The sequence below is a fragment of the Polypterus senegalus genome, chromosome 4 (genome assembly GCF_016835505.1).
Source record: "Polypterus senegalus isolate Bchr_013 chromosome 4, ASM1683550v1, whole genome shotgun sequence".
In the NCBI taxonomy this organism is placed as follows: Eukaryota; Metazoa; Chordata; class Cladistia; order Polypteriformes; family Polypteridae; genus Polypterus; species Polypterus senegalus.
Window position 1 is genome coordinate 239,773,383 of NC_053157.1, and position 14,414 is coordinate 239,787,796.

Genomic DNA, 14,414 nt, shown 5'->3' on the forward strand with positions numbered 1-14,414 from the left:
GTAGTACATGTTTAATTATTCTATCCTTCACGACACTTCCAGTGAAGAATATAGATTATTTAAATGAAGTTAAAGTTTTATCTGTATAATTTAACAAACATATTTTGCTGCATTTCACCTTAAAAATGATATCGTCATCATATGTGAATACGCACTTTATAAAGTGGCTCAGGTTGTGAGATATTATAACTGTAGTGCAAGTTTACAGTGAGGTGATTGTACTTATAAGTCCTAACAGTTCTACAAGGAGCAATTGATTGAGTGCATTTAAAGTTCTTGGGATGAAACTGTTTCTGAACCGCGAGGTCTGTACAGGAAAGGCTTTAAAACATTTTGCAGTGGCTGAGACAGCGTGTGCTTGATGCCGTATACTGATAATTCTCTTTCCGATCAGCTGCTGCTGTGATTCACACTCAGATACAGTGATATAAATACTCCGAGTGGTGCAGTGAGAGAAATATGGAAAAAGATGATCCGCTGTGGCAACTCCTAACGTGAGGAGCTGAAAGAAGAAGAAGGTGCAGTGAGAGTAACAACGCTAAAGCAGTTATGGTATTTGGAATACTATGGCTGTTCCCTGGACCATTATATTGTTACGAGTTAATTACAATCAGATGCATTACACTAATAACCAATATGCGGTTAGTTTCAGTGTATTTATAAAGCCGTGTCATGAAAATAAAGAGTAACCACACAGGAACAGTAGCACTGCTTGACGCTGGGTGCCGCCAGTCTGTAAAACTGAGCGGAGAACTTGCGTACGACAAGGCATGAGGTACCGTGGAAAAGTGCGTGGCTTTACGCCAAGTGTAGGTTTTATACATCGCGATTTGAACGTGGAAAAGTTCTTACGCAACGTTTCTGTGCATACGCACCGTTTATACATGAGGCCCCTGGTCATAAGACAATGACTTTCCCCCAACAGTCCAATCCCAGAATATCAGTCTGTCCCTGGTGTGATTTTTGGCTTCTTTGCTGCCCTTCTTGAGACCCACCAGGCCATCCTCCAAAAGTCTTGGCCATCCTCACACCTGCCTGCTGCCATTCTTGAGCCAGATCTGCACTGGTGGTGCCACACATCCACCCAACACCCACATTCCATGAATAAACACTGGGACTAAAATATCCTCTGAGTGCAGCTTCTCCCAACCATCCAAGAACAGTTTGGTGACCAACAATGAACAATCCACCATGATAGAGCACCAGGCCATACTAAGTGGCTTGGGGAACAAAATTTGGGGTCTATAGCCAGCAAACTCCCCATTGAGAACTTGTGGTCAATCCTCAAGAGGCAGCGCGTGGACAAAGAAAAACCCACCAATTCTGATTATCAAGAATGGGCAGCTGCCATCAGTGAGGATTTGACCCAAAAGTTGACTGGCAGCCTGCCAGGGTGAATTGCAGAGGTCTTGAAAAAGAAAGAAGGGCCAACACTGCAAATTTGGATAAAACTTCATGTCATTGTCAATAAAAGCCATTGAAACTTTTGAATTGCTTGTAATTCTACTTCAGTATCCTATAGAAACATCTGACACAAAGATCTAAAAACACTGAAGCAACAAACTTGGTGAAAACCAACACTTGGGTCATTCTCAGAAGGTTTGTCCATGACTGTACAAGTAGGACCTTCATGGTGGAGTCAGCAGAAGAAAACCTTTGCTGCATCTGAGCCACAAAATTCAGCACCTGACGTTAGAAAATGAACATCTAAGGAAGCCTGATGCATTTTGGAAACCAATCCTGTGGACTGATGGATTCAACATAGAACTTTATGGCCACAGTGTGCAAAGGAAGGTTTGGAGGACAAAAGGGGGGCCGAATTCCAGGAAAAGAACATGACTCCGACTATGAAGCATGGATCAATCAGGCTTTGGGCTTGTGTGGCAGCCAGTGTCACTAAAAACACGTCATTGGGAGAGGGAACAATGGATTCAAATGAATTCCAGCAAATTGTGAAGGAAACATCACACCATCTGGAAAAAAAAAAAAAAAGAAGTGGAAGTTCAAAATAGGATGAGTCCTACACCAAGCTAATGATCTGAAACACACCTCGCAATGGAATACGTCAAGAGGTGGCAGCCGCCGGTTTTGCCATGGCATTCACAGTCCACCGACTTCAGCATCATTGACAATCTGTGGAGAGACCTCAAAAGAGAGAGCAGGGCAGGCAAGACAACCACAGAATCGCACAGACTCAGAAGGACGAATGGGCGAAAAGACCCCAAGTAAGAAATGAAAGACTTGTAGCCATGATACTCACCAAAGTGGGTCTTACCAAGTACTGACCACGTCAGAGGGCTCAATCTTCTGCTTCAGGCCTTTTTTTTTTTGGTATTTTGCACCTGTGAATGATGGGAATAAAAATGTAATCTTACTTAACATATTAAAGAAATGTGTCATTGTCAACTTTATGCCTTGTGGTGATCCGTTCTGCTCACTGAACTATTCACAGTAACAGACATTTTAACCAAGGGGGCTGAAACTTTTGCAGTGCCATGAAAACGTATTTGCCTCCTTCTTGGATTCTTCTGTTTTGTTTTATTCAAAACACCTCATGGTTTCAAATCTCCAAATAAATGTAGTTTAATATGAAAGACAAGCTGAGTCAACAATACACGGTTTTTAAACGATCATTTGATTTATTCAAGAAATAAAGTTCACCAACACCTCCACCCATGTGATAAAGTAATTGCTTCCTTTGTCACTAAATCAACAAATAAACCAAACCAAAATGCCGGGTTAAATGAGACTAGGACCAGAACCAAGCCCGACTGAATCCAAAAATCACTTCAACAAAACCTGTCCCACAATCTGAAGCTGGATAAAAGGCCTCAATAGGCATCCCGCCATGTCTCGATCAAAAGAATTTGTATAAGACACGTGAAATAAAGTTACTGAAAGAAAAGGAAATTCTAAATAGAGCCGTGTTTGATTTCCCATCATGCCATGTCAATGTTCCGATCACAGCTAAATGTAGCGGTGTTCAGATCTGGCTGGGCTGTGAACGCGCTCTTTGAACTCCGCTCGGACAGGTACTTTCAAAAGCTCTATGCATGATGCATACAACACGAGGAATCTAATTTTTCACTACACGGTAATGGACCATTAATAGCGGGAAGGTTTGGAAAGCCAGCTAATTTCCTGCTCTCACTGGACAACTCGACCATTTAACGTTCTTCCGCACATAAATCTCCGTCAGCGTGAATATTAACCTACGTGCACGCGCCTGCTGTCCCACTCCGTCTCCTTCCAGAATCACACCTCTTTGAATATGCAAATCAATATAAATAGCCCTTAAACTCAGCATTCTGTGAAAAGCAAATGGCAAAAGCACAAGGGAAATAGAAAAATTTCAGTGAATACCAAGTGGAGGCAAAGAAAAACGTACTATTTGTTGGTTTAAACAGTGGAATAAACAACAAAAGGAAGTTGATCGAGTGACGTAGCATGTTGGAGAAACTCGAAAGCTCAAGTTCACAAAGTCGCACAGTGCCCGACATAAAAAAGAAGTCACATATCAAAGTCGCCGTGAAAAGGGGAGTCGTAGCCCAGCGTCTGAGTGTCATATGAAAGATTATTAGGGTACAGAGAAAAAAAAAAAGGCACACAGTGGGGGGAAAGCATGGAATGTCAACTTTAATCTCGAGATTTCCACTTTAATCACGTAGTTTATTTTGTCATTAAAGTAGAACATCATAAATTTCATCTTAAAATTGTTTAATTTACTAGTTTCTCAAATCCCATCGTAACTAAAGTAGCACGTTAAATGTTTTGTTTTGTATTTGATCTTCTATGTGCTCTATGTGTGTGAATCACTACGTGCTTCTTAAACGGGCTTTCTCTTCGTCCGACAGGACACAGAATCCATTACATTCGTGATATTACAGCTCTCTGAATAACTAAAATACTGAGATGTATACGTGATATCATTTGCATGATGAAAGGAGTTAAAGCATGTAGATTGATAGATAGATACTTTATTAATCCTAAGAGGAAATTCACATACTCCAGCAGCAGCATACTGATAAAGAACAATATTTAATTAAAGAGTAATAACAATGAAGGTATAACAGACAGACAATAATTTTGTATGATGTTAACGTTTACCCCCCCGGGTGGAATTGAAGAGTCGCGTAGTGTTGGGGAGGAACGATCTCCTCAGTCTGTCAGTGGAGTAGGACGGTGACAGCAGTCTGTCTCTGAAGCTGCTCCTCTGTCTGGAGATGATACTCTGGATGCAGTGGATTCTCCATGATTGACAGGAGTCTGCTCAGTGCCCGTCGCTCTGCTACAGATGTCAAACTGTCCAGCTTCGTGCCTACAATAGAGCCTGCCTTCTTCGCCAGTTTGTCCGGGTGTGAGGCGTCCTTCTTCTTTATGCCGCATCCCCAGCACAGCACCACGTAGAAGAGGATGCTCACCACAACCGTCTGGTAGAACATCTGCAGCATCTTATTGCAGACATTGAAGGATGCCAGCCTTCTAAGGAAGTATAGTCGGCTCTGTCCTCTCTTACACAGAGCATCAGTATTGGCAGTCCAGTCCAATTAATCATCCAGCTGCACTCCCAGGTATTTATAGGTCTGTACCCTCTGCACAGTCACCTCTGATGATCACGGGGTCCATGAGGGTCCTGGGCCTCCTAAAATCCACCACCAGCTCCTTGGTTTTGCTGTTGTTCAGGTAGGTGGTTTGAGTCGCCCCATTTAAAAAAGTCCTTGATTAGGTTCCTATACTCCTCCTCCTGCCCACTCCTGATGCAGCCAAGATAGCAGTGTCGTCAGTGAACTTTAGCAAGTGGCAGGACTCGGAGTTGTATTGGAAGTCCAATGTATGTTGGCTGAACAGGACCGGAGAAAGCACATTAAACTTATTGCAGCAGTGCTGTGTCTTTCAAACGTACTAACCTCAAATTCCTGTCCTTACTTTTAATTCTCCCTTGTTCGTTTTCAATTACCGTATTTACATTCACGTGTTTCTTTTGCTTGATAAATAAAGCTTTTCAAAACACTGTTTTGTTTGTGAGTGCTGCTGGGATATGAAGTACTTACGCGGTGGAGCCCACTGCGCAGGCGTACTACTCTGACGACTCGCTGTCTGATTGGAGGGATGTGCGAGTGGGTGGAGAACGCGTGCTCCCCACCGAAAAGTCTTGTTTTTGTTTCGAGTGGCGCGGTTCCCGTCGTATGGGGGAAGCCCACTTAAGTGAGGTAGGTTTGCGTTTCTTTTTTTAAGGTAGCTAACCAAATAAAAGCGGTGCACGGTATAGCGTGCGTGAGTGAATGTGTATATCGAGGAAAGGGGCGGGTTGATCTGCGATGGCTACCATGTGCTCCTCGGGGGCACTTCTAGGCGCGAAGCTGCCCGCAAGTCAAAACGAGCGCGTGGCTGGGCTTCTTTCTGAACGCCTCCCACGATCGAGACCAGTGACACGAGTGTAGGTGACCATCGCGAGATAATTTCTGATTACGACCTCGTTGCGATTTAGTTGCACTCCACGGCTTTCCGTCGTTAAAAGCGCTGGCGTCCTTTTAAAGCCTCGGAGGGAGGCGGGGGAGGGGTTGTCTTTACGTGTACATCGAGGAAGTTCGGAGCTCTGGCGAGAAAATCCCAAATCTGGGCGGCCCCCACCCTACGTATGTGTGAGCCAAAGTCGTCGATGCCGCCATGTTCGTTTTGCGCGCACGCTTTCCTTTTGTTGTCGTGAGTAGTCAAGCAAAATGACCCAGGTTTATTGGCTAATCCAAAAGATTACAATATGCAAGCTTTCGAGGCAACTCAAGTTCCTTCTTCTGACGAGATGTAATCATGTTGTCGCAAAGTCCCACCCATCACACGTGTACCATCAGGCCGGCACATTGTGGATTCCTGCGTTATGTTTGCACTGTCTGCCACGCGTAGGGGCGCCCGTTTGAGTTGTTTGGAAAGAGAGAAGGCGCTGATGGGGTGGGAAGATACCGACCCGATAACTTTAACCTTCCGATTGGTCACAACCTGTGCAGCCTTCATTATTGCCACGTTCCTGCTGTGAACGATGTGGCAAAAATCTGCTTATCCATTGAAAAAAATGTCTGACCGCGATCTTTATCTCAACTGCTCACTGCTCGTGATCTGCACTCGGCGCGCTGATACCACCTGTGACGTCACGATCGCATGCAACGCTGAAACCCTAAGACCCTCGAACCTGATTAATCTATTTTTTGGTTTAAACATAACTGGGCAGCATTTAGCTAGCGTGCAGACTTCAGACCCCAAGGGTTCAATCTGTCATCCTAATCGTAGCCCTCTGTGGATGTGGGAATAAAACCAGGGGTACAAGCAAACTCTACACAGATAACAGCTGGTGTTGAAATTTAATCCAAACTACTCGATCTGTGAGGTGGCTGTGCTGCCCTGTAGATGAAATTTATAATATGAAAGTATGTGCTCCCACTACCCCCGCTTTTTTGATTGAATGGTTGTACCAAGATGATGTTTAAAGTTGATCCTCCCGCTAGGACGTTGGACATCTCTGGGTCTGCGGTTCTTGAGGCTGATTCTCCCATTAGCTGTGAACCCCCAAACCGTCTCCCTGACATTGTAAACCAGCTGAGGGGAGGAAAGGCTGCAGGGGTTTGTGGTGGTCAGGCTGTCCATCTGGCACTGCAAGCAATCTCTGGTCCAATTTGGAAGACTGGCATCATCTTAACTGACTATAAAGCGGGTCTTGTCGTTCCTACCTGGAAAGGGAAGGGTGATCACCAGGATTTGGGGGCTGCATGAGGATAACACTGCTCTCTGTGCCAGGTAAGATCCTTGCTAGGGTCGTCCTCAATAGGATCTGTGATTGCTTGCTCACCTAGCAGTCTGGTTTTACGCCTAAGAAGTTGACCATCGACCGTGTCCTGGCACTGAGGGTTCTTTCCGGCGCCGCATCCGAGTGGCAGCCTTTCCAGCAGCTCCGTATATACTGCTGCTGGATTATGTGAATTTCCCCTTGGGATTAATAAAGTATCTATCTATCTATCTATCTATCTATCTATCTATCTATCTATCTATCTATCTATCTATCTATCTATCTATCTCATGGGGCACAAATGTGAATATCGGCAGAGTTTCTTTGCAGCCTTTGTCGATTTTCGTAAAGAGTTCAGCTCGGTTGATCGAGTTGCCCTGTGGGACATCCTGAAGGTTCGTGGGATCCCCTCAAGGTTGCTGGATATCATGGCCAGCTTGTACACTGGTACTGTGAGTGCTGCGCAGAGAGGAGGCAGGATCTCTGCATTTTTCCCGGGTGATTCTGGGGTCCGTCAGGGTGGTGTGTTCTGCTCCTATTCTGTTTAATGCTTGCATGGACTAGGTGTTGGGCAGGGTTGTGGGGTCCAGCAGCTGGGGGACATCTGTTGGTGAAGAAAGATTCATGGATCTTGATTTTGCCGATGATGCTGTGATTTTTGTGGAGTTCATGGAGGCTGTGATCGTGGTTCTCGAGAGACTGAGCGAGGAGTCTGAGTGTTTGTGGAGTGTTGGCCTTGTTGAGAGGTTTACTTACCTTGGCAGTGATATTCATGTCTCAGGTGACTCTTCCTATGAAGTCAGTAGATGGATTAGGGACATCCTCACAGGTGGCACAGTGGTAATGCTGCTGCTTTGCAGTAAGGATACTGTGGAAGATCGTGAGTTCGCTTCCCAGTTCCTCCCTGTGTGGATAGCGCTTTGAGTACTGAGAAAAGCGCTATATAAATGTAATGAATTATTATTTTTTTTCATTATGATGGCTTAAGAGAAGGTTTATGAATGTGGTTAGAGAGGACATGCAGGTGATGGGTGTAACAGAACAAGATGGCGAGAAGAGGATGATCCGCTGTGGCGACCCCTAACGGGAGCAGCCAAAAAAAGATGAATTCCACTATAAATATCCCCATTTCCATACAGAGTCAGAATCCCTTCATCTCACAGCTCTATTTGTTATTCCTCCCCTCCTCTGTCTGCCTTTCTTTTTCGTGTTTGTGCCTGTCAGTCATCTCACCTTGAGTGTTTCACAGTGGAATATCAAGCATGTTTTCTTAGCAAAGAAACAAAAGCAAAAGCTCCCAGTGATGCGTTCACAGAATTGTTTATAGGCTATGTGTGTGTGTCAAATGGCACGCCACCCCTCAAAAACAGGATGTTAAATAATGTCACTGGCTACCGTATTCAGGTTGGGACGGACTTGGCTAGTTTTATTACACAATCATGCTGTGACCCATCCCAAACATGGTGGTAACACATCCTTTAACACAGGGGTCCCCATCTCCGGTCCTGGAGGTCCGTAAGTGGCTGAAGGTTTTCATTCTAACCCTTTTCTTAACTAGCGACCTGTTTTTGCTGCTAATTACCTTTCATTTTAATGGCCTTGTTTTTTTAAGGTTTGTTCCCCTAAATTTCTTCATCGTTCCTCTGAATTGCACCCTTTCGTTCCTTAAACGGAAATGAAATGTGAAGTGAGTGAGCCAACAGAAGACCAACTAACTCATGGCCTCAAACTAGGTGCGTTAGGAGTCTCGTCGCTCTTTAATTCCATGGCTTGTTGTTGCTCTCATCGTGCAATGGCAGACATTTCTGAAATTGTGGATTTTCACTTTTCTGTTAAAATGTTTTGGCGACCTAAGCAGATCAACATTCCTGAGAGCTTCATCTTTCTTTCTTTATTTTCAGATATTGTATGGTGGACACCAGTTGTTTTGGCCTAGTTTTGTATCTCATTATAGTTTGGCTTAATTAATTAAGGAAAAACAAACAATTAAAGGAACAATACAATTAAAATGAATTCAAAATAAGTTAATGAGCTGTAAAAACTGGTCGCTAAGTAAGAAAACGATTAAAATGGAAACCTGCAGCCACTGGGGCCCTCCAGGACCAGAGTTGGGGACCCCTGCTTTGTCAGATAGTGAATGTTCCATGTTGTGATATTTCTGATGGCTGAAATGATTGGCTGATGGCTTAAAACCCCTCTCGGTCTGTCTTAAAGCAGACTACATTTGTGCACTCTCCGAAGTGCTCGCGTGATATACATGGGTGCAAATTTTGACTGCGGCATCAATTTGAGCATTCAGACGTCGGCTCTGGTGACAAACCGGTTCCTAAACAGATGATGGATAACTCCAAACCCTTCTTCTTACTCCATCCTTCCTGTGGCGTACCAAACGATGCACCACTTTGATCACCTCGAAACAATAAAGGGAGGGGATGGATTGTCCCGTGAAGTTCACAGCATGCTAAATTAATAAGGGTTTGGGGGTCTATGGTTTACCCACCCCACCATCAAGTTCCAATTGCGCCGAAGTATGTGGTTGTGATTTCACAAAACAGAGGCATTTCCACAACCGTAATAAGCGAGTATCGTGGGAGCGGGGATGTGAGGGGGTTTGAGAAGAAAACTCAGGTTTACTTCTTGTAGTGAAAATCCTGAAACGCTGGTACTGGACCATTTTAAAATTTGACTTTATGTGCAACATTAACGCATTCAGCTGTTTTTGGTGAAGACGTGAAGTAATTCTAGCCTGTTCTCTTCACAGCTGTTCCAGTGAGGCGTATGAAGGCATCTGCTTTGCTGCGGTGATGGCCAGAATGGATTTTTGTACGCAAGGTGCAGACGCCAGGATTAGGAATGCGTTAAACTGAACCTCTCCCGACAAAGCAGGTGTCATGGCTCAGAGACCAGAGCGCATTAAGGAAGAAGACCCCGATTGGGAGCCCGCTGCAGCAGAGAATCCCTTTGTGAAGCTAGAAGACTGTGGCTTGGATCATCCCGCTTTTAAGGAAGAGATATCTGTCATCTCCGAGTTAGAAGACCCAGAGGGAACTTCCAGATACGCAAAGGATAACCTCGCTTCCGAGAATGCTTACAGTTTAAGGTCCGCGAAGAAGAGGCAAGTGTCACCTCAGCAGAATTCTGCCCGGTTGAAGCCTGATTCCGTTGAGCCCGGAGGCAGAATGACTCAAGAGCTAAGCTACAAGAGGCAGGAGAGAGAGATGTCATCTGTGAGGCGTCCTTCAAACGGTAAGTGGGTCATTCAAATTGAATTGCTTTAGCTTGTCCAGAGTTACGGGCCGCCCCTCCCTTTCATTGTTGACACTGTGACATTTCGTTTGTACTCTTTACGTGTGACAATACTAAACCAAGTACGGTGGCGTGCAAAAGTCCACCCCTTGACCCCCCCGCGCTTTGAACAGTTAAGTGAGCAGAAGACGAACTGATCACCTCAAGGCATCAAGTTCAAGATGACACATTTCTTTCCAACATTTTATGCAATTTTAGTGTATTGTTTTTGTTTTGTACAGTTGTACAGGGAATAAAAAGGAACGTCTGGGCACACCAAGATATTTGAGGTCTCAGGTGACTTTTGGCAAGGTGGTCTCGGTCTCAGTAGGGTTAGGAAACCGCAGGTGATGCAGATGTCAAAGCAGTAGAAATTCTTAGACTCCTCAAACTTTCCCAACAATCAGCAACCATGGGCTCCACTAAGAAGCTGCCTGGCAATGTTATTAAGAAATGGCTGCATCTGAGCCACAAAGTTCAGCACCTGAAGTGCGCAAATGAACATCTAAAGGAGCCTGATGCATTCTGGGAACAAGTCATTTGGACCGATTAATTCAGAATAGAACTTTGAGGCCACAATGTGCAAAAGGAGAAAAAAGGGGGGCCGAACTCCAGGAAAAGAATATGGCTGCAACTCTGAAGCATGATGGGGGATCAATCTGCTTTAGGCTTGTGTGGCAGCCAGTAGAACAGGGAACATGGCATTGGGACATTATCTGTCTGTCTGTCTGGCTACTCTAAAATTAATATCTATCTATCTATCTATCTATCTATCTATCTATCGATCTATCTATCTATCTAGTGCCTTTCACACATCTATCTATCTATCTATCTATCTTGCCGACTACACTAAAATAAATTTCTATCTATCTAGTATATAGTACCTTTCATATCTATCTATCCTGCGCAGTATTCTGTCCTGTTAGGTTACATGAGACAGTGAATGCACAGACTCTCTCAAGGTATGTTTTTATGTTTCTTGTAAAGTGAGTGATATATTTTGTAATGTCAGCTGGCACATTGTTTAAAAAACAACAATTAAGATATTGTCATAGATGACACATATTGCACACTCCTGCTCCAAAGTTGTGGCAAAATGACTGAAGCACATTGGAGTCACTGTCACAAAGCCCTGACCTCAATCTGATTGAACTGAAAAAGTGTCTGTCAGCAAGGAGGCCTACCAGCCTGTCCCAGTTACCCCAGTTCTATCTGCAGGTGTGGGCCAAAACTCCAGCAACTTACTATTAGAAGCTTGTGGAAGGCGACTGAAAATGTTGAGCTCAACTTAAACACTTTACAGGCAATGCAACCAAACATTAACCAGGTGTCTGGAATTGGGACCCAGTCAATAAAAAGTGAACTACTTGAAGGTCTGTGAATGGTAAGGCAGGCGCCTTAAACGATGTGCCAGATTTAGAGTTTGTTAGTCTAAAATCTGTGGAGGGTTATAAAAGTTAGTTTGAAAGAGTTCACCTCAAGTGGGTGGAAATGTGTATATGTGTTTTCCACAGCAATTGTGTTCTAAACTTAACACTAGAATTACCAGAGCCTACGAAAAAACTCGTAGATCTGCCCCACCATAAATCGCTTCTTAAAATCGTTCTCACCTCTTCATAAACACAAGCTGCAAGCAGCCGGCTATTCCATCCCCCCACCAATTTAGAACGTGTACAAACTTCTCTCAGCTTATGCCTTGATTGAGTATCTGGGAGTGAAGTGGAGTTTTAGAGTGGAAATAATAAATCGTTATTTGGAACACACGCATTTCATGTCTGTTCTGTTTCTACAGTAATCAACACATTGTTAAAACAGAAACGTTTTTTATATTCTACTAGTAGATGACAAAATGTAGACATAAACTATAAAATGTGTGAAGCCTGAAGGCCAAAGATCAAATAGACACTTTCACAAAAGGTTCAAGTATGTCACAACAGCTTCCGTGGTGTACCGGTAACATTTCTCATCATCACTCAGAGCGCAGTAAGACTTGCTGTACCACAGAAACTCGAGTTCGATTCCCCGTTGGGGAGAAAATTTTTTTTTTTTTAACCTTTGCCATTCTGCCTGCCTGAACTCCCTGTCTATCTATATAGTAATAACAGTAATTTTATTAATATATAGCAGCTTCCCTGTCTGTCTCATATAGTGCCTTTCCTTCCTATCTGTCTATATATCTATCCCCTTAGCTGTTTTTTTAATATATCTATTATAAAGTGCCCTGTAGGGTGCCAAACAGACAATTACAATGATTTTCAGAATATATAAAGTCATTACTGAATATATAAAGTCAGCGTCAGAATTAAAGTCATTCCCGATTATATACAACGTCAAAGCCTGCTTATATAAAGTCAGTGTCGGAATATATAAACTCATTTTTGAATATATAAAGTCAGCGTTGGAATATATAAAATCATTCCCGAATATATAAAATTTCCGTGCTTGTCATTTAACTCGTACTAGTGAAAGGTAAATTTCGACAGAAGCCACTCAGAGTCGATCAGGCTTGTGAGGTTCGTCCAAAAAATGCACCCATACAAAAAGAATAAATAAATATAATGTTCAAAATGCCAGTCACATACATCATTCTGAATGAATTAACTGAACAGTGTTTTTTTTTTTTTTTTTATATTTTTCTGAAGATGTTTTTGTTAACTTAGTTTATTACGTTGTAGTAGGAACTCATTGAGTTTACTAAAAATGTGCCTGAGTCGCTTCAATCAATATCAATATAATCTGACTTTAAATTTATATATTCAGGAATGAGGTTATATATTCCAACTCTGACTTTATATATGGGAATGACTTTATATATTCTGATGACGACTTTATATAATCAGGCTTTGACTTTACATATTGGGGAGTGACTTTATATATTCAGGAATGACTTTATATATTCTGAAAATTATTGTAATTGCCTGTTTGGCACCCCATAGGCACTGTATAATAGATATATAGAAAACTGCTAAGGGGATAGATATATAGATAGATAGGAAGGAAAGGCACTATATGATATGCAGACAGGGAAGCTGCTACAGTGGGTACGGAAAGGTATTCAGACCCCCTTCAATCTTTCACTCTGTTATATTGCAGCCATTTGCTAAAATCATTTACAGTGAACCCTCGTTTATCACGGTTAATCTGTTCCAAACTCTACCGTGATAAATGAATTTTCGCGAAGTAGGATTCTTTAGTTATAAATCGAATATTTTCGCAGTTAGAGTATAGAAAACTTGTTTACGACCTTCTAAATACGTTTTTTTAACATTATTAGAGCCCTCTAGACATGAAATAACACCCTTTAGTCACCATTACACTCGTATTACCCAATATATTTGACAAAATAAGAGAAAATAAGACATATTAGACATTACAAATATCATATTATTACTAGGCTCACCCGCCTTTTAAGTCGACCGACTTTTATCCTCAATTTTTGTGCGCTCCATGTGTACATAAGTGTAGAGAAGGAGAACATCAAAGTGCCCATTCATAACATCTCCCGAAAACCTGCATTTTTTTTTATCCCCTCAAGTGCCTGTCCAAAGTCGTACAATGTCAGCCCGAATCTGTACCGCTAAAGATGGAGTTTCACGCACTAAATAAGCTATAGATGAGAATAAGCAAGCACCATCTCCCCTGATATTTACTACGCGGTGAGGCATTTGTACTCCATCAACATTAATTATTTACAGAGACATAATTTTGTCTATTTTTCCAGCGCATTGCGCACAAAAGCAAGGGAACGATGGGAGCACCAGAACTCTGCTCACATCATGTCTTTGTACCGCAAGCTGCAAGTAGTAAGTCTGTAATAAGTGCAATACCGCTACGCTTGGCACTCACGGGACGGAAGGACGATCCCAAACACTTTTATATAGTAGATTATTATACTGTACATTTAATTGCACACAAACACACACAGTTCTTACACACAACAACTAACCTATGAAGGCACAACCTCAGTAGGGGAGTCTTCAGGTGGTGCAGTATCTTCAGCAGGTGCGTCGTTGTCTTCTTCCACTGAAGGAGTACTAGGAGTAGGCAGTGGGTGTCTGGGTGCGCGGCTGAAGAACATCTTGATAGGCAGTTGCTGGCGCTGTCTTTTCATATGCATGAGGAGGCTTTTGTAGGGTATTGCCATCTTTAATCGTATCCAAGAGTTTCACCTTCTTCTGGATAGTAAGCATCTTCCTCCGGCGCTTAGTTTTATTGTCAGAAGGCTTAGAAAAAGCAGCACATTGAGGAGCCATCGTAGGGCTTAGATAAAAATTTTCAGAAAGTGCATGCGTAGTGACATAAGCGTATATGAGAAAAAAATCGCGATAGAGTGAAGCCGCGAAAGTCGAAGCGT

At 42.9% G+C, this 14,414-nt stretch overlaps 1 protein-coding gene across 1 annotated transcript in view; it reads left to right on the forward strand.

The window, feature by feature from the left end:
* Positions 1-4,952: 4,952 nt before the first annotated feature.
* LOC120528319 (zinc finger BED domain-containing protein 4-like) overlaps positions 4,953-14,414 on the forward strand; it is a 35,186-nt gene continuing 25,724 nt past the window's right edge. Inside the window, exons 1-2 of the mRNA XM_039752465.1 lie at positions 4,953-5,210; positions 9,537-10,021. Of these exons, the coding sequence (XP_039608399.1) occupies positions 9,667-10,021 (355 nt within the window). The 5' untranslated portion in view covers positions 4,953-5,210; positions 9,537-9,666. The remainder of the gene's footprint in view (positions 5,211-9,536; positions 10,022-14,414) is intronic.